General features: G+C 34.5%; 1 protein-coding gene across 7 annotated transcripts in view; it reads right to left on the reverse strand.

Moving 5' to 3' along the window:
* Window positions 1-359: 359 nt before the first annotated feature.
* LOC129746064 (alpha-galactosidase A-like) overlaps window positions 360-26,653 on the reverse strand; it is a 104,393-nt gene continuing 78,099 nt past the window's right edge. For 6 of the 7 annotated variants that reach the window (XM_055739495.1, XM_055739498.1, XM_055739499.1 and 3 more), the window contains 2 exons: window positions 20,148-20,458; window positions 360-487 (listed from right to left, as the gene is read on the reverse strand). In XM_055739495.1, coding sequence (XP_055595470.1) covers window positions 379-487; window positions 20,148-20,428 — 390 coding nt within the window. In that variant the 5' untranslated portion in view covers window positions 20,429-20,458 and the 3' untranslated portion in view covers window positions 360-378. Of the gene's footprint in view, window positions 488-14,091; window positions 14,144-20,147; window positions 20,459-26,653 lie in introns of those variants that run through there. The other variant, XM_055739501.1, reaches the window with a different exon arrangement.

The following is a 26,653-nucleotide window of genomic DNA, read 5'->3' on the forward strand; positions in this document are numbered from 1 at the left end:
CTAACCAGTGTGCTATTTGAGCTTCATGAAGGACGAGGGATATTTGTCATAGGCTTTCTGCCACCGAACAATCACAAAAAATCGCACAACGGTGGCTTCCCGGCGTTTGGCCGCCTTTCAAGGTAGTCCTTTGTCTTGCGATGGTAACGGGAAAGGGAACGGGAGTGAAGGCAAAGGGGAACCCATTGAATGAGAACTGTGCTTTGCTTACTGCCTGCTATTACATACACACGCTACATATACACAGCTGCTAAAGCCGGGCAGCTTGGCCGTTGGTTGTTTGCCGGTGAATTGAAGCAATGTTTTTGTTGTTGCTTTTGCTACATACACACGCACAGCTTAGCCGTGGTTGTTTGCTGGTGAATTGAAGGGATTGAATTAGAAGGATGTTTTTGTTGTTGCTTTTGCTACATTCACACGCACAGTGCTCGGTTCGCTGGCTGCCTGGTGTTGGCCGGTATTTATTTCCATCCTTCTTCGTCTTGTGCTGCGATAGGGAGGGACGTGAAAGTGTTTTTAATGCCGGTGGGAGCAAATCGAATCAGCACCGGTCGCGTTATCTTCTTGTACCAATGATGCTATGTAATTGACTACACGCCATTGGCACAGAGGCTGAATTTTGGGTGTACGGATATCGGAATCAAGGTTGCCGAAATCACAGAAAAATCTGTAATTTCACAGAATTTTGAGCAAATTTTAACACAGAATCTGTGTCACAGAATTTTGAAAAATTCACAGATTTCACAGAATTTTTTTGAATTTTGAATGGACTTCCAAAATTATAATTATTTTGCCCAGTATAAAATTTAGATTTTTTACTTTGAATTTAAAAAGAATGATAAAATTGATAATTTTATTGATTTTACCCAACTTAAATGTCAAAAAGACCCAATTTATCATGAATTTTCAAGGAATTCAAAGGAAATAGCATCACAGAAAACCATCACAGAATTTTGGTGTAAAATCACAGAAAGTAAGAATTTATTTTCTCAAAAACACAGAATTTTTTCGGCAACCTTGGTCGGAATACCTGTAAAGTGAACTAAACCACTGTGTCAGATAGGAAAGTATTGAACATCAAATGCCTCATCTTGATATAATTTTTCTCTTCTGATCGGGTTACAAACAAATTTTGTGGTTAAATTTAATCCAGTTTAGGGATGAGGAATTTTGGATAAATAAAAAAAATTATGGCAGATCTAATGTGTATCACAAACAATAGTTTATGTTCATTAGACTAGTTCATTTTTCGGCTTTTTTCGCTGATCGCAACGCCACTTACAGGGTTTGATCCTCATTCGTTTTCAAGTACTTTGGCCAAATTTGAGCTCATTTGAGTAAGTTTCCGGCGTGCGCTAGGAGTTTTATTGAAAAAAGTCAATTTTTCTGTAAAATTTTCGTAGATGTGTTCTAGCAAGCTGTTGTTAATATAAATTGATAATTTTATAGTGCTCGGTGATTGGTATGACAAGCATTCGTATGGACCTGTTTTAGATAATTGACTAAATCAAACCGAAAAAATTTAAAAATTCATAAACTACCAACTTTTACAGAAAATTTACTTACAAGTTGAGAGCTTAAAATCAGTAGTAAATAGAAAAAAAATATTTTCGATATAAACTTTTCATAAAAAGATAGCCTTATTTATAACCTTTAATTTGATGTATAACACTTAATGGTCGAAAGAGTGCTAGCAAAGTTATTCAAATATCTATGCAACAAATTTGATTTCATAAAATATTTTTCATTCAAGTTTGCTCCACACCAACTTGTGCACAAGAAAGGATATTTTATTCAATCAAGTACCCCATGATGGGGCCAGGAGTTAAAAAAGCGCGCGCTTTGATCAAGTTGTAAGCAAGTCCTCTTGATGCCACGTTTTGCAGGTTGCATGATGCTAAAACTTGAATGGAGACAACATTATGATTCAAAGAATGTGATGTGAATGTTTGAATATCTTTGCTTGTACTGTTGCGATAATTAAGTGTTATACATCAAATTAAAGGTTATAAATAAGGCTATCTTTTTATGAAAAGTTTATATCGAAAATATTTTTTTTCTATTTACTACTGATTTTAAGCTCAAAACTTGTAAGTAAATTTTCTGTAAAAGTTGGTAGTTTATGAATTTTTAAATTTTTTCGGCTTGATTTAGTCAATTATCTAAAACAGGTCCATACGAATGCTTGTCATACCAATCACCGAGCACTATAAAATTATCAATTTATATTAACAACAGCTTGCTAGAACACATCTACGAAAATTTTACAGAAAAATTGACTTTTTTCAATAAAACTTCTAGCGCACGCTGGAAACTTACTCAAATGAGCTCAAATTCGGTCATAGTTCTTGAAAATGAATGAGGATCAAACCCTGTAAGTGGCGTTGAGATCAGCGAAAAAAGCCGAAAAGTGAACTAGTCTAATGTTCATATTAACATTGATTAATTTGAGGGATCTTCTTCGGTACGTTGGCTACAGTTGTTTCCGGATATTTCTAAATAACACTTTTGAAATTGAACCCTTTTCATAATGTGATTTTATCGACCAAGTCTGTGCGAACGGGGGGAGTTTTAGGGGTTTAACCCCCCCCCCCCCCCCCTCCCATGAAGATTTTTTCAACTAAAATTTTCAGTACAAAAAATGAATTTACCGGGAAATCACTTGATCCCAAATGGTGTTTAAAAATAAATGTTAACAAACATGTCAGAAAATTGGCTCGCCTTCGGCGGAATTTAGTCTTAAATCACTCTCTAGGCCTAAGACAATTCATTCTACGACTGTATATGCCGTTCACTAATCTAATAAATTGTAGATTTCGATTTGCAATTCAATTATCCTTTTGTATTGAATCTCAAATCTTGACACACAAAAACCTTAACTCGTGCTTGGAACGAATTTTTACTTAGAAGTGTTCCTAGAATTTGAAATCAAATGGCTGGACTTCAAAATTCATTCAAATAATACAAATTCTTAGTATCAAAAGTTGGTAACCATATGGCAGGTGTTGAACACTTACGATAGTCAACAGATTTAGTAAAATAAAAACAAAAACCTAGTATCGATGACTTTATAACACATAACTTTGATTCTTTAAAAAAGGATAAAAGTCATCTCAAATTTTATGCTGGTATGAAATATTTCTCAAGAAACCAATTTCAGCCTAAATTGTATCTAGCGTTTCACATTCTTCTAAATCCACAACTCCATATTCAAAAAAGTTTTGATAAATTACTCAAGGCCTCAAATTTCACATTTTTCCTAGGTGCAAAGAATTTAAAAGCTTGTTTTGATTAATTTGGGTGCCTTGAATCCAATTATGCAATTAGGTTTTTGTCAAACAGCTTTGGAATTTGAAATCTCTTTTAAAAATAATTAAAAATCACTTAAGAAATTTCATTTTTGACAAAACTCCAAAACATAGAAAAATAAAGGCTTCAAATTAATTATCCAGTTTCTCCAAGATCGGAAGTAATTTTCGTTTCAGCGGAAAAAGTTTAAGCAGTCTTCTACTTGTTCACTTTACTCCATTTATACTATTTATTATACACTATATCTACTACTTTTATCTTAAAACCTAGCAAAATTCGGGAATTTTATTTCAAAATTGTCGTCCAAAATCTGGGCAATATTCGACAATACTTATCAAAAATCTAGAAAAAAAAACTTGTTAATTTTTTCCAATACTTTTTAATTTTGATCAGCAGATTTTTATTGGTATTTTAGGTTTTCAAAAAATCTTTCATGAGTATACTTATGTAACTTGCTCTTTTTCTAATAATTTTCACATAAATTTAATAATTTTTATGGTCAAACTTTATTATTTTTTAAAAAATAATTTTAATAAGTTTCTCATTGTTTTTTAATTCTGAGTTTTTGATTTCTGAAGAATAGAAAAACATAGTTCTACTTTTAGTTTTTTAGGACCCAATATTTCAATTGACGGCTACAAAATATTTCGAAATTCATTAGTCTAATTTCGATCAGTTTATTATTGATCATTCCAGAAATCACCCATTTCCCAACGTTTGATTTTACAGAAGAAGTTGTCAATGATGAATTGAACATGTTGTTTTATAAATATATGAAGTTATTTTTGTGTACTTGAAAAAAGGAACTTTTTTAGCCTGATAACTGGAAGAATTTAAAATACATACACCGTCTTAGCCGATTTAGGCTTTACAGACCGAATAAATGAAGTGGACAACTTAAGATTAACATTTAACACCCAGTACCGAGATGGGAATCGAAACCATGTCATCAGTGGACCAGCGATTACCGTCCTACCACGCTAACCACTTGACCACCAAGACGTACGCATAAAATTTGAATGTAAAAAAATTATTTTATTGGGCAAATCAGGATAATTTAAGGGAAAAATATTTTAAAAACGGCAATTGTGAAAAAAATCAAGGCCAAAAACATACAATAGGAAAATGAAAGAAAATAACTTGAAATTTAATATTATCATTGAATAGCAGGAGCAGTATCGTATGGATTAAACAAAAATTGATGTTCATTTTAGAATTGTTTAAAAATCGATTTTGAACATAAAATCTTAAAATATTCAAAGAAGAATCAGAATTCTTTATTTGATTTAGCAAATTATTTGAATAAAGCCGGGCCAAATCCGGGAAGTTTTAAACAATATCTGAGCATCCTGGCCAGATTTCATTAATCTTGAATTCTTTATTGGATTTATGGGCAAGCCAGAGTATTTCAAAAAAATCTGGAATAAACTAGTATTAAGCAATATTTATCAGTATTCTCCTGTACGATCTACAGTGAAAGATACATGGATGCACCTAAGACGCTTAACTGAAACCACAAGTTTCTGATGATTGTGTAGCTTTCTTAAACATTACTTTTGGCTGTTCTATAAATTATCCAAATTCATTTAAAAATTTGACAATTTTGTTATTTTATATATTTTAAAAATAAATATTCGGCTTATTCGGCCTATTCGGCCGAATACTTAGCTCAACTATTCGGTGAGCCAAATATTCGGCTAAAAAGTTTTTTGGCGGTATTCGGCGCCGAATATTCGGCCAACCGAATATTCGGTACATCTCTAATTAAGACGAATTATTATCGATGATTAATTTATTACTTGTTCTGAAATTTATCTTTCAAATTTAAATTCTGGGCGATTTTTTTGAATTGTATTTATATGATTCTTATGTTCGAAGCATTAAATTCTGGTTTTAACTCAAAATTTTAAATCGTATTCGTTTTCTGTGTTTTCGGAAAAATTTAAGGTCAATTTGTAAACTTGGCTTCTTAGTATTTATTTTTAAGCAAATGTCTAGTTCAGTATAAGGAACATAATTTTAAATAAATGATTGATGATTTGCCTGAAAGAGGAATGATTCTATACTTTGAAAATCTGGATTCTGAATTTTGAAAACTCCCCCTGCGGGTCCTTCGCACGGGCCTGATATCGACAGTAAATGAACTAATTTACAGCATATTGAATTGAGTCCATGAAAATAGAAGAATTTTTAGATCTTTCAACTGATCAACTTATCTATAAAAAAACAGATGAAATTGAAAGTTTTCGAAAATTGTAGAAAATGTTAAGTTCGTGCAGGAAGTGATAGTTTAAACCAGTGGTTTTCAAAGTGGTCCCTACCGCCCCCTTGGGGGCGTTGAGAGCTTCTAGGGGGGCGGTGAACTCAACTTTAAAATTTGGGGGGCGTTGGGAGGGCTCAGGTGGGCGGTGGGATCCTTTTTAAATTCACATTTTCACAAATTACGGAACAACTTAGAATTGAAATGACAACTAGTACGTTCAATGCCCAACAATGAAACGACTTTGATGAACTCCGAAAACCAAATTATAGCCAGGTTGAGGACAAATATCTGCAAACTCACAGAGTTTTTAAGGGGGGAGTAGGGTCTAACGGGTAAAAAAACACCATTTTCACGAATTTTGTTTAGAGCTATCGTTCAAACAAATGTTTTCAAATTTTTTGCATTATACAAAGCATTGTTAAAAGAACATTTAGTATTTTTTTCGTAGAAAATTATTGAAAAATGAGCCGGTGACGGAGCACTTTCGAGGATGCCTTTAAGAAAACAGGATTTGCGGTGGACACTGTATCTCAGCACAGAATCATCTGAAGTCAAAAAATCAGAGAAAAATATTTTTAATAGATGTTTTTTCTGAACCCCAACGATTTTATTTAACTTAAAAAAAAAATTATGAAATTTTTGTGGCTGTTTGAAGTGAAAACTACGATTTTTCACGAAAAATCCGCCTTTTTTTATCTGTAAAATCTCCCCAAAGTAAAAAAAAAAAATCGTTGGAGTTTGGTATTTTATATGTAGAAAATATGTTCCAAATTTGAAAAGAATCGGTGAAGTAGTTTTCAAATGACGATGTCCACTGACTTTTAAAATGTGCTTTCGAGAAAAACGCGTTTGAAGTTTCTGCTCTCTCTCTATTGCAGTATTAGATAAGAGGAGATAAAGGCCTATAATTTCTACAGTTTTGCTTCGATTGACTTGAAAATTTGACACAACATTCTTGAAATGTTTTACAATAAGAAAATAAAAAAATAAAAAAAATCTATTTTTTGAAAGTGTTAGACCCTTAAGTACGTTTTTGTCTCTGTAAGTCATAATCATAGATAGATTATTTTTTAATTGTGAAAGATTTCGTATACGGTCTGTATATTGATCTGGTTTTGTAAGTTTATTTTGGGTTGTTTAAGTATTTGTCCTGAAAAAATAAAAAAAAAATATTTCAGTCTTGGTGATCAATTTTATTTTGTGTTTTGTCTTGCTATAATTGATGGTTGGCTTTTCGGTCTTCTCAAGTCAATTATAACAGATTTTAAATGTGCTACATTTAACGTTTCAAATTATACCACAGTAAAATTTCAAAAGCTTATGGTTTTGCAACGATGCCAATTAGCTTCGTTTCTAAAGATTTTTCAAAAAGTCGCTCAGGGGGGGCGTTGAGCTCAAAAATTAAGCGAAAGGGGGCGGTGAGGGAAAAAAGTTTGAAAACCACTGGTTTAAACCATGGGTGGCCAAACCATGGCCCGCGACCAACTTTTTGTGGCCCGCGAAGCAATTTTTGGAAAAACCATGTTCTAAGAATTGAATTGGTCATTTGGAAACATATATGTAAATCTACTCTTAACTAAATTTAGAACAAAGATCTGAAAATCTCTTTAAATTTATATATGACAAAGGGGTAAAAGTGAAAAAAAAACTAATTTCGAGAAAACACGCTTTTAAATTGTTGTGTTTTGTATATTTTCATAAATATTTCGAACTGTTGCAATTTTTTTTCGAAAGTAGAAGTATGCGAATAAAATTTGAAATCTATAAAAATCAACATGGAGAATCGTTTGGCATTATTTACTTAAAACCGATCATTTTTGCAGTAATACACCTTTAGCTCTGCGGACCTCATAAGTTTACAAAAAAGGTTTCCGTCACAGTATAAAAAAAACAATTACAATTACAATTTTTAAAATATCATAATCGTTCGGTATTTGTTTTTGTTTGCTAAGCTTCAACAGAAAGGGTTATATTCTGAAAATTTAATCCAAATCTAAATATATTTTATTAACATCTTGCTCTGTATTTATGAACACCAATAATGAAAAACTAGACAGAATTTACAGTTGGGTAGTATGTAAAATTCAACTAATACCGGTTTGGTACTGACAAATCTCTCAGAAGAACGACTTTTTTTTAGCATAATTTGGATTTTCAAAAGCTGCAATGATTAAAAAAAAACTCAAATTCATTTTCATCCTGTTCATAGAACGCTTTCCAAATTCACTAGTCAAATCTAGAAATTAAAAAATTTTGAAAGAGTTGTATTGAGTTGAGGTCCGTTCTTCGAAAAATCAATATTATTAATTAGATAACTAGAGTTTGTTGAAAAAAATATTCTTTTAAGTGTAAAAAGCTTGTGAACGCAACTTTTTTCAACAATACCATTCTGCGGTTTTTTCTATTCCTCTATCAAATTTTTCTAAGAAAGACGATAAACTTGAAAACTTTCGAAAATGGGCGGTCATTTTTTTTTATATTTGGAGACCAAAAAATTGACTTTATCTCGCCATTTGACATTTCTGGGATGAATAACCGATGAGATTTTGAATGCCTTAAAAAGGTTGACGTACCTACATAAGTTAGGATGGATAATTCATTTCGTATTACCTAATTTTTATACTATTTTTCAAATGAAGCAAAATGTGTAAAAATATGCAAGTAACAAAAACGACTTTATTAATATAAATCCATACTAACAGAATTTGTCCTGAACGTATCTGGGCCGGAAAAATACTGACTATTTTCATCTAAAATCCTTGCAAAATCCGGGCTTGTGTTTTAAAAAACTTCGACCAAAACTCCTGGCAATATCAATAGCAAAAATACTTGAAAAAAAAAATGTCCATCAAAAGTTATCAGCAGATTTTAAATCGTTTTTTAGGCCTCCAAAAAACTTTAAATAATTATTTTTAAAAACTTACTCAAAAATTTTCGTTTTGAATGCATTAAGAATTTTTTTCACAATCAAATAATTGATTACTTTTTTTTCGTTTGATTTGGCAAAAAAAGTGAATAAATCCGAGCATTTTTCAATGAAATCCGGGCAACCGAGTCAGACCGGACTTTAACCAAATTTTGAATTAAATATCCGGATATCCGAAAACTCGGATAAAACCAGGCAATCTGGCAAGCTTAATCTTAACTCGATGTGACCAAGAGAAATGTTTTTATAGCGTTTTCAAAAATCTGTTTTTTTAATACTAAAGATCAATTTGTTTTTTTTGGCCCGCCAGCCAATCTCATTTCTGAAATTTGGCCCGCCTGATGAAAATTTTGGCCACCCATGGTTTAAACCATGTAATTTGTTCACAAGTGCTGAAAGACATCAGCAATAACTGACTCTAAACAGAAATGAATTCTCGAAATGTCGTTATCAAATTGGAAGACATAGCAACATGAAGAGTGTTCCGGAGGTTCACTCTACTAATTTCCATTGGATCGGGAGGACCAACATCAAGAGTGTTCTTAAGGATCACTTTACGAAATTTCGTTTTACCGGGGGGAACAACATGAAGAGTGTTTAAAAGGTCCACTTTATGAATTTTCTGTGGGATCGGGAGGACCAACATGATGAGTGTTCCGAGAATTTACTTTACGTATTTTCGGAAGATCGGAAGGACCAACATGAAGATTGTTCTAAAGGTTCACTTAACGAGTTTCCGTTGTATCGGGAGGACCAACAAGAAGAGTGTTTCAAGGGTATATTTATGACTTTCGGTTGGGCCGGGAGGACCAACATGAATAGAGTTCTGAGGGTTCACTTCTCGAATTTTCATTGGATCGGGAGGACCGACATAAAAAGTGTTCCGAAGGTTAGCTGAAAGAATTTCCGTTGGATCGGGAGGACCAACTTGAAGGTTCACTTTATGAAGTTTGGTTGAATCGGGAGGACCGTTGACTCGACATGGCCTACATGAAATTTTTTCTGATTGATTCGAGAGCATTGATTGATAAATGGGAGGTTCAACATAAAGAGTTGAGACAGAAGGCCCTTAACTTCGAAGGCGTTGGAACGGGAGACCGAAAATGTAAAAAAAAACAGAAAATGTTAAGACGGAAGGTTGGGGCGAGTACTCCGAGTGAATATTGATTGAGTTGAGATGGTATTTACAATATCAAATTATGACGTTTTGAACTTTTCATAAAAACATAATAACATGAAAATTTAAAAAAAAAACGTCGGTCTGTAGTTTCAGTGAGAAACATAATGTCGTGTCCTGCCAAGAACTTAAGTCGTTAGATTATCTAAAGGTAAAGAGGAACGATAACCATTCTTCGGCGTTCTTGTGGGAAAAGGAGACCTTGAACGATGTGCGAGTGATTACTGTATTAAGCCAGATCTTGAGAAGCAATGTTAGCATGAATAAGGGTAAAATATATAGATATCAATAAATAAAAAAATACATGTTTTTTCTGTTTTTATATTTTTGTGTAAGGGAAGATGTGTAGCGGAGTAGTGCGAATGCCAATGAACCTCGGCAGCCACGGCTCTCTCGGCCGATAGACTTTGCAGAGCTTATCCTAAGGCCCTCGCACTTTTGTTTTCTGCTATAAATACAACGCTGGCAAAGGATAGGCAGCTCAGTTAACGAAGTAACATCAGTGCGACCAATCGTAAATATATCTCTCGGCCAGCCGTGCTGTGATAAGCCAATGTTCTACACCCATCTGATTGACTCGTTTTTCCAAAATACATCAACATCAACACAATACATTCACTCCATAACAATTCATACGAAGCCATGGGGTCCGGTTATGGTGTACGCACTGCATTGAAGATTTATCAAACTTAATAATCTAAGAATGCATGTGAACACATACACTGCGATGAACCCGTGCACCCATGGTGGATAACAAACATTCATAAATTTTGGCTTTCGTGTTTTTTTACGTTTTATATTCTTTAATGTTTTATGGTCTTCATTTTTGTCTGATCTTATCAAAAATTGGTAAAGCACAAAAATTTCAAGATATAATTTCGAATGGTTTTGTGTGATGGTTGAGAATAAGCTACTTTTAAACTAAAGTACTTATTTTGAAAATTAATTCTTTTTTTTTCAAATTTAGACTTAACCAATAGTAGAGGAGTACGGGGATACTTGACCCCTTTTCTTATTTTCATCATATCTGAATGATAATCCGAAGATGAACCTTTTATCTATTTTCTGCCATATTAGTTCCCATTTCACAGTTTGTAAGTATCAGACAAAGAGAATTCCAAAAGTTTGCCTACTACCCTAGATTCATTGCATACTTTAAGGCGCAATTTTCTGGTTTTTAGATAAATACAGTATTTTTAGTTTTTTTAAACAGATTATTTCTGAATAAACACTATGTATTGGACAAACATTAGTAATTTCATGATAACCATTTATCACGATCCATTCGTTTTGGACTTTCGTATATCGTTTTGGACTCTAGGGATCAATAGTACCCATAACATACATTTTGAAAAACTTCTTCTTAAAAAAATTGAAAGTTTCCTATTGCTTTGAAAATATGGCATAATGAAGTTCAAATTAAACTCTGATGATTGACGTATTGATTTAAGGATTTTATAGTAATTTTTTCATGTGGGAAACATTTCAAAGTGATAAAAAAAGATCTTCAAATCACATTTTGTTAAATTTCTCCAAACAAAGAAACAGTATTCTTGTTTTGTTCTATATGGTACCTTTTTCTAGAACATTTGATATTTGTAAGACATATCGGTTTCAAGATATAGCGAAGGAATTAAGTATCCTATTCTCCCCTACACATATTATTGAAATATGTGTTAGGTATCGAAGAAAGTATTCAACAAAATTGAAAAACATCGATTTCATTTATATTTTTTGAAAAAAGAATTTTTAGGAAAATTTCAAATTTTGAAGATTTACAAAAAATGCTGGTATCAAGCAATCACAAACATCTTCCTGCACCTAATAAAGAATGTTTGAAAAAAAAAAAAATGCAAAATTGCATGGATCATTATTTCAAAAAATATTTTTCATCTTTGATGGGTCATAGCTTTTATATTACTCAAAATATCAAATCCCCTATTCACTTTCTTGATATTTCACTTCATATCAACTGCAGTCTTGCTTTCACGGTCCATTATTTAGAAAGATTTTTTTACGCGTTTTCTGGAATTAGTGCAGATGTTTAACTCGTTATTCCGCCCGCGTCAATATAGAGTTGAGTGTATTTATTTTTCATATAAATGGATACTCTACATTACGGTGAAAATGGATGTGTAGGAGAAACTTCATGGTCGAATTTTGAAAACCGACCATACACATTTTGTAGATTGGGCCAAGAAATGACCTGTTCCAGATTTCAGCTTCCTCGGACTTGATTTCGGGGTGCCTTAAAGTGCTCAGAGTTTCGGTTTTTTACAACCCTTTGGTGAAACAAAAATTTTTGGCCAAAAAATGACTTTCTAGGACTTTTTCTGACCCAGAAAGTCGAGTTTTGGCCAAAATGTGTTTTCGATGTAATTTCGAAGTTTTATGCATTTTGAAATCGTTTGGCATCAAATTCAAAATTTCGTTTTATCGATTACCTTTGGTGCCTCTTTTCGGTTTTAAAAACATTAAAGAATTTGAAAAAAAAACTGTTGAACTGAACTGAAATAGTTTTTAGAAAGGTCCAGCATTGCTTTTTGACTACAAAACGAGATGTTAATCGAATGATGGAATTGAATTAAACTTTTTTTGTTTATTCCATTAGCAAACCAACCTTTTCAATTGAATCTTCACGTACCGACCTCTTTCATAATTGATACGTTCGAATCTGGCGCTCCGATCGCACCACACCGGTCACGAAAATCGAAATCACGCAACGATGATTCGCGCGCGCTGCTCGGAAACAGTTTCGAAAATAGATGAGATTCGTGTCATTCTACAGAAGCACTCCCGCCCGCTGCGTTTTTGGTTGGCCTTCTGGGCCGCAGCGTGAGGATGATGAATGTTCCCGGGTCCTCACTGAAGCGTGTTTGTGTAAAGGAGGCGCACAAGACACAAGCCACGACGCGATCCTCGTTGATCGTGATTTCCTGAAATCGTCGATCCGCGATGAAGCCCTGCATTCGAGTGGACGGAATCCAACCATTCATCTGATGAAGCCGGTTCGCGAAACCGGGGGCACACGCAGGTCAACTCGAGCCAATTGTGCCAACGTCACGTCGCTTCGGCGCGTCGCCTCGTCACCATCGGCATCGGTGCGGATCTTGATCGCTTTGTTATGGGTCAGATCAGGCTTTTTGAGGAGTTTCTTGTATGTTTGGTATGATTTCGAGTCTGAAGTAGCACTCTGCCTGGTAAAGACAGCAAGGTCCTCCTTCTCCCAATGAGACACCACAACAAGACCAACAACAAAAACTATCAATCTTCTTTTGGGCACGTTGAGTGACTTTGATTGCATACTTGAGAAATAACTACTTTCGAGAAACGGGCTCCATGGCTCGATGGTTCTCCACTTGTCAACTCAATGTCAACCGGACGAGCCCGGCGAAGAAGTTGGTGTGAGTTCGTCCGGTATCCTGAGAGGTTGTTTTGATTCTGTGCTGCAGAACTATCTAGCAGATCGTACGGACTTTCTGTTCAATGTGTTTTCAATGTCTTACTTATAGGTCGATCTAATCGAAAAAGAAAATTTACCCTTCTGCCGTGAAAACTAAAAAATCTATTTTTGTTTCGCATGATCTTGGTAATTACGCAAAAAATCGGTGTTAAATAGCCTTAGAAGCTTGCAATTTTTCTTTGAATCTGGTCAAACTAACCTGTTTTTGTTTTGATAATTGATTCAAAGCATTATCGAAGCTCCACAGAGAAGAAGCACTGAGAAAGCAATGAGATGCTCTGAGGAGCAAAAAGTTGGTGCACAGCGTTACCAGATTGCAAACCGCTCAAGTCAGTAGGCTCGACGAAAATCGAAAAATGTACTTTAGGCAAAATGTAACTTGATGACCTTTTTTTAGTTCGATAGGTATAATTTCCGTTCATCTGCAGAATTCCTATAATTTTTTCGATAATCCGTAGAAAATCCGTAGATTTTGAGCATCGATTCGTAGCTCCGTAGAAATGCTTAAAACTCGTAGATCTACGTAGAAATCCGTATGAGAAAAGAAACTATTTCTTTCGACTCTCAGGAGTTTATGAGATCCTTCTCAAAGAGACCCAATGTGATTTACGATAATTGGGCGACCCTTCCTTCTTTCTTCCTTTGACCGGTTCGTGAACAGAAAATCTTTGATAGAGCTATAGCGCGAATTATATCAACTGATGAGTCGGCGTCGTGGTAAGTTACCGGAGAGCCAACTCGGAGGACTGGAGTTCAATTCTTGGTCGGGGAAATTTTTTTTTCGTTTTACTCAAATTACTTAAAATCGTATATTTCGCTTTTTGTGGGGAAATCGATCGTTGTAATCTTGTCATTGTAGATATATCGCCTCCACTTTTGTAGCTATATCCTATTTTGGTAAGTTTAATACAACCTTTTCATCTGATATATTTGTTTGAATAATTCTGTTGTTACTGCGATGTACCCTCTTAAATGTTTGCTGGGCAGACAGATCGGACTTGACATCTGAAACAAATGCGTAGGTTCTATTATTTTTGTTTTGATAATATTTTCGTTTTAACATTTTCGTGTTATTCGCGGCTTTATATCATTGTTATTGAAAAACGTATCTGGTAGGACTGTGTTAGATGTTTAGTATTGGACCGGGTACATATTTTGGACCACATTGCAGCTTTTTTCCAATCTTTCTCTCATAAATCATGTTAATCATAAAAATTTTGAACAAATATAGTTAAAGCTACTTCTTATGGTTAAAATCATATCTTAGATTTTATTCAAATAAGCTGATAAGGGATAGAAAATTGAAAATAAAATTTTGAATTTTCACAGTTGGGCCAACTTACAACAAGTTTTCTGTCTAGCTGTGATGAATCTAACAACTACGTACATGTTCACAGATATGATAAAAACTTAAAAACTTATTTGCAAGCTCGAGGAACCAAAAAATCTTGTTTTTAGCGAAAATTGACCTATGTCGAAAATAGGTCCTACTCAATTCCTTGAGGAATTATTTTGGACCACCCAACATAGCCTGAACATTAAACATGCTGTTGATGCTCATGAACGTAATAAAACGTTGTACAGCGATATGAAAAGAATTATGCACACTATAGGGTGACGGACTTATTTTGGACCACAGGCCTATTTTGGACCACCCTGTACAGGTCTTTACAAGGCAACTAATCATGGAATATTTCAACAAGTATAGTTGAAGCCCGGGCTCTTAATATATTGCACAATTTTTTTTTATAATTAGTTGCAATATAAGAGAGCTAGACAAGGTGGTCCAAAATAGGTCCTGTGGTCCAAAATAGATCCTGTGTTCCAAAATAAGTCCGTTACAATCAATCGCATAATATGAATAAAATTTGGTATTTTGGCATTATTTCATTTAATCAACTCGCTAAAGTCACGTCATCATTGTTTTAACTTACTTTTTGTGCACTATGCTTTAAACCACGTTAATCTTATAATCTACATTAATGGAAACTGTTTGATAACCAGTTGTTAAAAGAGTTGATTTTCAAGACTACTCGGTTAGGTACAAGGTGTGTATATATAGGAGGTGTTAACGAATATCATATTACCGATTCAGCCATTTTAACTATTTAGCCTATATGCACCTGCGGAACTCATGGAGTTTGTTTACCAACAAACGTAAAAGTAGAACAATTTTAACAAATAGTATATTTAACTATAGCTATGAGATAGTCTTAACTTGATTCAAAACTTAGGGACAAATTTTTGAAATGTGTTAAAATTACATGCGAATAAGTACTAAAAATCTAGATTTTCAGCTCTTTTGGTTATGCAATTAAGGAAAAAAACTGTTGAAGAATTTACTCCAACGATAATTTTTTTCGTAGAAAAAAAGTTGTTTCAGAGATAAAACTGAACTTTTGCGAATTTTTTAACTAAAAAATATCTGATTTTTAGATAGCTAAAATGATTACATAATTCTCGCAAATTTTTCTCTTTTCTTCCATTTATGTATTCTTCTGAACTGAAGCCAAATCAAATCCACTAAGGTTTCGGAAGTCAAAATGCATCATGCATCAGCAAAATATAAAAATTAAACTTATTTAGTCAAAGGGTGGTCCAAAATAGGTCCAGAGGGTGGTCCAAAATAGAAACCTGATGGTCCAAAATTCCCACCAGAGTAATGATCGAAGGAACGAGTTTTGAGACTTAAATCTTGTGTCATTGCAACAAACGACGATATGTTTCGATAGAAAATGCCTTGGTCTTCGTAATGAACGGATAAAGCAGTCAAAAATTGTAACATGTATGTACTTTTTCATTTCAGAAAATAGCTAAGCCACTTCCCGAAGCGGTCCAAAATAGGTCCGTTACCTTATATATTGATTGCCATTAAGCAGTGCGACTTCGAGTCCAGTTGCGCGGTCGAAGTACCTGGGTGTGATGATCGACAACCGGCTAAGCTTCGAACGCCTCAAAAATACGACTGCGAGAGATTGGAAATAGTTACGGCCGTCTCACGAGTACGAGGATCATGTTCAACTCCTCGACGATCCGATGCAGCACAAGAGAGATATTTTAGAACACGTCCTCATATATCCTGCGACACTCGATCGGCACACGACGGTCAAAAAGACGCGGGACAAAAATTAACGCGGCGTCCGATCCCAAGGTTGAAGCTGCAAAGAACGCCGCGTGTCTGAGTAGGATATCTCCACCACCTGGAAGTGTCTGAGTAGTGTCGTTTTCCTATGACAGCAGCTGTGGGGATCAGTCTGTACAATGTACATACATTCACCGCAGTGGGAATCGTAACAAATAGGTTTGTTCCATTGGCGAAGAATATACGCGGCATAAAGTGACTCTTGAACCTCGGCGAATTATTCTAGTCCGTGTTGGATAACGTCTTCGTCAGGAATCAACCATATCGTTACGTTATGTACTTCGCGTGTGTTGTGACAGCCGCGAGTCCAAGATCAGCTTCTCTTGAAAACCACACGACGGCAAAAGTGACAACCTTCGAGACTTTGTGATAAGAGGTCGGACTTCGAGTCGTTAGAAAAGAGGTCAGGCCTTGAGTATCCAGGAGTGATCGGTGTGTTAAACCCCGAATCATTACGAAGAGAGGTCAGATCTATCAAGGTTAGACGAGGTCAAGTTCACTCTCTGTCTCCGAGACGATCAGTCGTGTTTGCAACCGAGTGCTAGTTTCGAACAAAAAGGGCAAATGCTTTCTATTTTATTGGAAGTGTGATTCAGTGAGGTTAAATTGAGTCCTTCGTCAGGAGAATTGTTCCTGAAAGGATAGATGCGGAAACCCTGCAAAGAAGGCTTTACCATATGTTCGTTCTCACTGAACCAAGCTACACACTCCCCAAAAACACTTTCATTATTGGGAGATTAGTTGCAGAATATGTCGGGAAAGTGGATAAAGGAAACTATAAACATTTTTTGCAACAAAATAGAAAACATGGCTGATGAAGGACTAGAGGACGAGCTTACTTCTCAACAGATAACATATGTCCGTCGCATTACGAAGACTGGGCTGGAACTATTAACACTCCAACCCTTGTGTTAACCATGAACTGTACAGTGATACCTGAACTCATAAATTTTGGTTTGCTTTGGGTCAGAACTAGATAATGATGTTGTGCCTTTAAATTATGTTTAACTTACGGCCACCCAAAAATACGATGCCAGATCGAAATAGCTTGTAACGTTTGTTTCATGCCTAAGCGAAAAAAATTCAAAAAGTAATGGTCAAACACGAAATGACATTAGCCACCAAACCTACAGAAAAAGTGAAGCACGAAGTTTTCACAAAAATGAAGGACCCTATCCAAAAGAGGAATAACGCAACGTTGTCTATTCCATCAAATGCAAGGACTTCCAAGACCTAGTAATCATTGGTCAAACAGGAACAATGCTTGGCAAAAGATTGTAAGAACATGGAAAGCTGATTGACTAAAACGAATTGATGAACAATACTATTTTGACTTCAAAAAACCACTCATTTTCGAAAGAAATCCAGAGAGATCCAAGAAACCCGAGAAGCTGTTGAGAACCTGCACATACAAGCAAGAGAGAAGGAATAAACAGCCAATCAATAAACAGAGATCGGAAAGCTGGCTAGCTACAATAGTTTCACACCCACGGCCTCTAAAAACTTGTAAAAGCAGAAGTGCTTTTCTCACATATCTCACTCTGGTCGTTAGAGGAGAGATCAGGCCTTGAGTCGTGAGGATGAGATATTTGGGCGTGAATCTTGTCATAACGAGGAAAGGTCGGTTCTCGAGTCGTTAGAGAAGAGATCAGGCATTTCTTGACTGGTCGCGGAAGCTTCGTGAAGGTGACCCTTGCGATAATATGGACGAGACACACAACTACATTGTTTTTATCTGTCCATGATTAGAAGAAGAACCTGTCAACATACTCACAGAAGGTTGCGCAGAGGATGCGTGAGGATTATTTAGCTTGCAAGTAGTTGGAGTCTGCAGCAAACCGGAAATGCTGTTGTACGACTTCATATTGTCGGCAAGCATCAGAGAATCAGAGTACAGAGTGATTGAACTACGAAGATAAGGCAAAAACTCCTTCGTAGTGGACCTTGTGGCTATGTCGCGTGGGAGGAAAATAGATCCACCGTTGTGGAGTATCCGAGTAGTATCATTCCTTATAAGTGACGCTGTGGGGATAAGCAAAGACCTTCTCCGAAGAGGGTATAGTCGACCAATTATACCAAAATAGGTACACGAAGAACGCGGTCATTCGCCATGTCTTGTTTGAGCATAAGGCGTAGTTCGGTAAAATAATTTATCACATGTAATAATTAAAAAAAACGAGCATTATCGCAAACCATTCACCATAAAACTTAAATTATGATTTTCGTCGTTTATGTCACCACGTCTTAAATTGGTCATAGTATTTTTTGGAACTTGTCAAATACTTTTCCTTCACTTCAGAAAGATAAAAGCCAAGGTGTGAAAACAATAACCCCTCTTACTAATTGAAAGTCAACCGCATCCAGAGGTCTCAGGGAGTGTATTGTGACTTATCACAAATCGTGACCACAAATCATTCGCTGTTGATGTTATACATGTAGTTATTCTCATGACCGTTGATCTTCGATCGTCCCTCCTTTACGACAGTGCGTGTTTGAGATCAGCACGACGACGACGGGTCGTTTAATTTGAATTGCTTCTGATCACTGGGCGATTAACGTTCATCAACGGTTTTCATTTCTACCAATCAACTAGGCCGTCCATTATCCCGCCTTCGATCACCAGCAAAGGAAGGTTCAACCCACTTGAACTTGTAAACCCAAATGGATTTACTATTTTCGTTCGAATGTTGTTCTTGGAAATTCTAATCACCCTCGTTGATTGTGCTACAACGAAAAGCAGGCTAAGGATGCACTTCAATTCGGAATTGATCAGCTCTTTTTCGATCGTACGACTAGAGGTCCCTAGCTCTCCAAGGGGTGAGACCCCTCTCGAGTTTTACAGCCATTTTTTTTCTTCAGCTCCTCGGTTCCGTTTTTGGCTCGAGACCTTCTCTCTCTCGGTTTCTGTCTCTTCGAGAATCACGCGAGGTGTGGTCCTTTGCGGGTTAAACCATCATCAACTGGATGGAGTAGTTTTATCTTGGACGGTGAACTATGCGACCGGGATGGTATTTACCTACTTATGTATTAAGGTTTATTTTCGAAACTGCGCCTAGACATGTAACAGCTGCTGCTGCCGGTTTTGCGTTCCGGCGAATAACCTTGCCATTCACGACATTTCCAAGTGTCTTTTTGGAATGGTCTTAGGCTCAGCCAGCATTGTAATAATATTGAAGCAATAAATTGTATGCTTTGGCAAGCTAGTGGTTGTAAAGTTAAGAAAAAGGCTTGTCAAAGACTTTTGTTTAGATTAAGGTTGCCAGAACCTTTTCAACGCATATCCGGGCTATTTTATTTTATGAAAAACCTGGCACAATCCGGACATTTGGTTTCAAAATTGTCGACCAAAAATCTGGACAATATCTGAGATATTTGTTCAAAACACAGCCCCATGGCTCACGTTACCCCACTCTTCCCTACTTGCTCCCTACTACGTGCTCATGATCTTTTAGGAAGAGATAAAAAATAAGCTATTTATGATAAGATGGCTGAGATATGGCCGCAACATATTTTCATGTTTTAGGTGATGGTCCCCAACTTTTAGAATCAAAATCTCTAAAATAGAATTTAGAAAATATGAAATCTGTGAAAAATTCCAAAATTCTGTGATTTATGACGCAGATTCTGTGACGAAAATTTTCTTAAAACTCCGTGAAATTCTATATTTCTCTGTGATTTTGGCATCATTGTCCGTGAGTGTCATTTGAACCAAAAATTTCAATGGAGTCAAAAATATTTCAATGGACTGCGAAGGTATTTTGTAGGGTTCTCTTTACATATTGGTCGAAAATTTAGTTATGTTCATATTGATTCCTTAGCCAGTTAAAATGAACATAGTATTTTTTAAAATATTTATACACGACTTACCTTATGCAATTCTCCGGATCGCCCTCGCAATCGGTGTTGCACCGGAACCGTTCCCAGGAGAGCCATCCCATGGGCGGGGTTCGGGCCAGGCCATTCTCGAGGCTGGAAATCTGGCCTGGCAGGGACAGGAAAAGTGCGAGCACCAGGGCCACTATCACAGTCTGGGAAATGCAAATCATCTGCAGGCAGTTGCTGAGGGTAGAACTACTTCCGGTGGTATTTTTCTGAGACCCTCCTCCTCCTCCTGTTGTTGTCCCACCTTTGGCTTGCCGAAGACTCATGATGCTCGGGAACGCTGGATCTGCAATAATCTGCAAGGAAAGAAAACCAAAAAAAAAATGGAATTAGCTGCTAGTTTAAATAAAGTTAGGTACCTACATTGGTTATTCGTCTATTACCCTCACAAATAAAGGATAAACATCTGTTTTGAATCAAATATGCCTGTTGCTGTCTGTAGCTTCAATGTAGTCATCAGTCAGAAGAAAATCAACAGTAACAAATGACATATCACCATGTTGGTTTCTACAAAAGCTGCATGTTTTCTTTCATTTTGCTTTTCTTTCAACCTGCCCAATCATTCATCGTAATATTGACAAATAGCAGTTTAATGGACTGGCGCAGTGCTTGTCACATAATCAAAAAGCTGTTTTCCTACCAACAGAACTGGGAAAAGTTTCATCGCGATAGCCCATCCTAAGCTGGTACTGGGTTATGTGGATTATTAGGAAGCAGATTGATTGGGCACAACTTTATAGGTGTTGGCGATGGAAAATTAACGTTTTTTAAGTCATTTGAATTTGTTAAATTGCAAATCCGACTATCGACAGAGTTCTGAATTTTAAATCCTTTGATTTGAAACTTCTTTTAACAACACTCAAACGAATTCTTCCACGTTCCAGTACTCTTTCTCTTGATTACAGTGAGATAATCTCAGATGCATAAATTGCATAACGTCTACACATGGAAGCGAATCTATGAATCTCATTCCGGCTTTGCAGCTCATTAAATATTAACATATAAATGACCCGTACTTGACATAAGCGTGTTGTATGTAGGCAAACTATGCAACATCGGTACATTTTTGTCACGTATGACCCGTGTGTCTTAGTGAATTTTATTGGCTGTTGATGCCAACATCAAAGCTCGACCATTAGGTTTTACATATTTTAATTTCACAGGGTTTGCATTCAAATGTGTTTATTATTTCAAACCTTATAACAAATGTAGCTGTTTTGATAAAGCTCTTATTATCTGCATTGTGTGGGTCATATACAATTCTGTAAAATTCAATTCACGGTTCAGTCCTTTCCTATAATCGATCTCTACACTCTTCCTACAATCTTCATTTTAAAATATCTTCAATTACACAATTATTGAAGTTTAATCAAGGAATTTACAATAATTTCTCTCATCGATTTTGTGATTTCTAATAATTTGTTTTTCCTCTCTTCTTTCAGACAAAAATGGCACAAATGAAGGTAAGCTATAATAGGTTTTAAACGGTTTTGGTTTAAAATTTATATCACAAAGTTATTCCTACACAATCACACAATCAAACACTTCCAAAAACAAGTGCTTGTCGTAATGACGATATACATCAAGGGTGTGACGAAATTAAACTTTGAATTTTGCTCCATATGTTTCTTTTGAATACTTTTTACTTACAAGAACCATAAGATTCCAGTTTTTTTCAAATATGAACCTTATTGGACTGCCCAATCTCTACATCTTTTTCAACAACGCTTAACGATAGGATACGATGTAGAGTAAAAAGTTTAAATGCCGCAATATTTTTTACTAAAAAGAACTGACATCGCTGTTCTTGAAAATCGTGGAAAGATAACATTGGTATAGCTAAAAAACTACTTTTAAGGGCCTTTAAAATTTAAGGACATTTGATCTGCATAATCATGTCTATCATTTAAAAAAAAAAATGTTTGAAGTTTTTAGAATCTGGCAGTTACCAGATGCTATTTTTTAACAACAAATGTACCTAACTAATCCCCTGAGAAAAAGGGGTAAAAAAGTACCTCACTAATAATTTTTCATTTTTTTTTCTTCAAAGTTGTCAATAAAAATGAAATACAAGATCTCACTTTCCAAATTAAGAGTCTTGAAATATTTACTACAGTCGAATAAAGCAAAACCATGTCATCTGGTAGCCCTTATCTTTTGGTGACCCTGAAATAAAATACTCAATAATTTGGGTCTTTTTGCATTCAATTAATTGTTTGAGCTTTTGTTATATTTTCCAAAACTTTTTTTTTTATTATGCATTGACTTTACACAATTTGCAATGCCTAGCTCTCAAGCGTTTTGAAACAATCTGTTTTTTTAGAATGAAGTAAAAATATACCTTTGTATGAGTGTTTAGTGTTCATGTCTTTTAAAGCTTCTCTCAACAAAAAGCAACGTCCCCTCAAATAGAAAAGAATGGAATAGCTCAGGAAAATTTACTGAACTTCTGACTGAAAGTTTTCGTTCTGCCCATTTTTGCCGTAAAAGAAATCACAGTTGCGGTCTCAAAAATATGTTATGAAAAGGTTTTTTTAGCACCGTAAAGCCATGTTCATAGAAATGTTTACAATTCTACAATGTTAAGAACTATCATTACACATTTCAAAACTTGTTATATATTAAAAATCATCGCCTCAAACAAATCCAAAATACTTAAATAAACACCTAGAAATGAACCACCCTCCTCGGAAATGCTACAATCGAATCTAAGGAATATTACAAAAATCAACCAAATTTGGCAGGGATAATCAGATCAAAATTTATGTAATTATTCCAAATAATAAATACAAGACAGGATTATAACAACTCTTTATCAGAAAGCATCAAATTAAAAAAATCAAAAAATTAAAAAAAAACGAGAATAACTTGAAAAAAACTGTAAAAAAATGCAAAAAAAAACATGTTACTTAATCCTTGCAGAATTATGTATAATGGGAAAAAATTAGAAAACCTGTATACGAAATAATATTTAAAATAAAAAATTTAAAGACATAAAAATGTAAGGAAAAATAATGAAAGTGATCACTTCCAATAAAGAATATGGGTCATTACATACCGAGTGACTATGAAAATGCATTATTTCTTATTCTCAAATTCTGCAAGTTCATTGCATCAAATAAACTAAGAAACTAATAAAGTGTCTAAAAAAAGTGATATTTGTGAAAAAAATACTAGATTTTGAATCTTAAAATTGCTTCGAGTTCCACGCTAGTTTTATATGATAATGATTCCTCTTAACAACAAAAATAAAATCCGCATTGGCTGATGGTGCGAAAATTTGCGCAATTTGATAAACTTTCCTTTGAAAATCGTTAATATATTTCACTAAATGCTTTCTACAGCGCTTCAGCAATTTCAAAACACATCGTAATGTACTAAAAGATTGTAGATCTTAACTTTTTTCAACTTTGTTTCGAAGACTGAAAATGGTTTTGCCTTACCTACAACGATCCAGGTTTAAAAAACTGTTTTTTCAATGTTTTATTTTTAATTTCATTGTAACTCCTTAGAATGAAATTGTAGAACTTTGACTTGTTCAGCAAAGTTATGTATTTTGTTAAGATAAAAAACTTTGTAGAAAAAACCAAATCTCTAAAATGCTTAGCAAAAAAGTTAGCATTTTTATCTTGCTATTGGTGGACCCCTTGACTCTATATTTTATTTCAAAGTATGCGCCTTATAAAATTATGCAATATTGTGGAAGACATCAAAAGTCTATCTTTTCATCCATGAGCGCTATTAATTTAGTTCCGCTTGATTGATGTTCTATACCAGTGTGCAATGTGTTCAGAGTAAAATTTTACATCAGAATCACTTATTCATAACTAAGTTATAAAATAAATTTTTTTTTTCTAAAATAAGGAAATACCAATAATAGAGGGATGAAGCAAAGCCATCTTTTCGGGTGCGTTTTCATAAACCGAAACGGTGAAATTTCTCGAACTTTTGATCTTAATACGTTGAATATCTCCGGAATGGCGCAAATTCTTTGGAGTGAATGAGTGATTCTTATGTAAAACTTTTCGCTAAATACATTGGCGCTATGAAAATTGTAAAAAATTGGGGAATTTTGAGATAATCTCGTTTAAAGTTAAATAAAATATTGGGTGCCGCAACATTGCACACAAAATTTAACAAAAGTATTCGATTGACATGGATGGGTCTCCCATCCAGAGGAGGGTGGTTTAATTAAATCCTGGACTTCTCTTATATACAGTACAACAAGTCATCATACTGACTTAGGGCCAAATCGGAGAGGGTCGATTAATTTTCATGGTCACATGGTTTGGAATAAGCCATGTTCTAAACTACAAATGAAGCCAATGTAAACAAAAGATGAGGAAAATGATTGAAATGTGGAACAAAATGTAGAAAAGGAAGTAGTAGAGAATATAGGGGATAATACTAAGGAGAATATAGAGGATAATACTTAGGAGAAAATAAAATAAAATGTAGACGGGAATGTAAAAGAGAGTGTAGAAGAGAATGTAGAAGAGAATGTAGAAGAGAATGTGAAAAATAATGAAGAAGAGTATGTAGAGAGAAATTAAAATAAAATGCCGAAAAGAATGAAAACCGAAATATCAAATGTAAATATGTAAATATGTAAATATGTAAATATGTAAATATGTAAATATGTAAATATGTAAATATGTAAATATGTAAATATGTAAATATGTAAATATGTAAATATGTAAAAGGAAATTCAGAAGAGAACGCAGACGGCAATGTAGAAGAATGTTGGAGAAAAATAAGAAAAGAGAGTAGATGGATATGTATGAAAAAAATAATTGGTAATCGTAGAAGAGATTAGAATAGAAAATAAAGCTGCAAAGGAAATTGAAAAAAAGAAGAGAAAATAGAAGAAAAAATAGAAGAAAAAATGTAAGAGAAAATACAAGAGGAAATCGAAAAAAAAACTAGAAGAGAGAACAGGAGAGAAACTGAAAAAGGAAATAGATGTAAAAATAGAAAAGAATGTAAAAATGAATGCAGAAATGAACTAAAAAATAGAAGACAAATTAAAAGAAAATTGACAGAAATGTAGAAATGGAAGTAGATGATAATTTCTGTAGAAGAAAACGGATAAGAGAATGTAGAAAAGAATAAAAACGGAAATGGCGGAAAGATTGTAAGAAATTATGAAAAAGAGAATACTTTAGAACTAAAGACGAAAAAGTAGAAAATGACGATGAAATAAATGTAGAAGAGAATATGAAAGAATAAGAAGTAGAAATAGATAAGAAGTAAATTTAGGTAAAAATGCATTAGAAATTGTACGCGGAAATGTGGAAGAAGATACATAATAGACAAAAGAAATGAACATAGAAGGAAATAAATGATATAAGAAAATGTTGAAAAGAATGAAGATAGAAATGTAAAAGAGAATGAAGAAGAGATTGTACACGGAAATACAGAAGAGGATGAAGATGAAAATGTAGAAGATAATGTAGACGGAAATGTAGATGATAAAGATAAAGTAAGGTTTTTTCAGTACGTATCCGTGCCGGACAAATCCGGCCAATTTTATATAAAAACCTGGCAAAATCTGGGCGTGTGATTTCAAAACTGAAGACCAAAAATCCGGGAAATATTCGGGAAAACTTTGTCGAAACCCAGAAATTACTCACCAAAAATCAAGAAAAAATAATTGAAAAATATTGTTTTTTTTTTCAAACTTCATTGACAGATTATTAATCGCATTCAAGGTTTCTAAAAAACCTTTTATGATTTTTTTTATGAAACTTGCTCAAAAAATGTCATTTTGGAGGCATAAATAAAAATTTCTACAACACCATTTGTTTTTTTTTTGTTTGATTTGCCAAATAAAGTGGTTTTTTCAATGAAATCCGGGCAATCGGGCCGAGCCGGACTGTTTCCAACTTTTGTTTAAAAATTCTGGCAAATCCAGTTTAAAATGGGCAATCTGGCATCCTTTAGATAAAGTATTAGTGAATGAAGAAGAGAATGCGAAAATGTAGATTCTGTTCTAGGAATAGGGATAGAATCGAAGGTACAAATATCAAATGAAGTGAATGTAGCAATGGAAGGGAAATTTTTATTTCATTTTATTGTTAAAAAAAGAGAAAATAGAATGAAACAAATGTAAATAAATAAGAGAACTTAGAGGAAACAGAGAAAAAGAACATTTTATTTGTTTTTGTAGTTAAAATTTTATTAGTAATATTAAAAATTTTAGCCTCTTAATTTATGCAGCATGATTGTCATCTTTCGATTTTAATTGTTGTTCGGCCTTAACACCTCGATGTTGTTTTTTTTGGACTGCGAAGAAATCCAAACCAAGAAACACCGAAATTCAGCATTCTTTATTTCAGAATTCACTGGACTTAAAGTTACAAACTCAGCATCTTTGAGCCACCAAAGTGTTGTGTTTAATTTTGTAGAGTTTCATGGTTAATTTTATATCATTTGAGTTATGTCTCTAAGAGCAGCTCATTGGAAAAGAACGAGAATTTTTATACTTGGTC

Source organism: Uranotaenia lowii, chromosome 2 (assembly GCF_029784155.1).
Source record: "Uranotaenia lowii strain MFRU-FL chromosome 2, ASM2978415v1, whole genome shotgun sequence".
Classification (NCBI taxonomy): Eukaryota; Metazoa; Arthropoda; class Insecta; order Diptera; family Culicidae; genus Uranotaenia; species Uranotaenia lowii.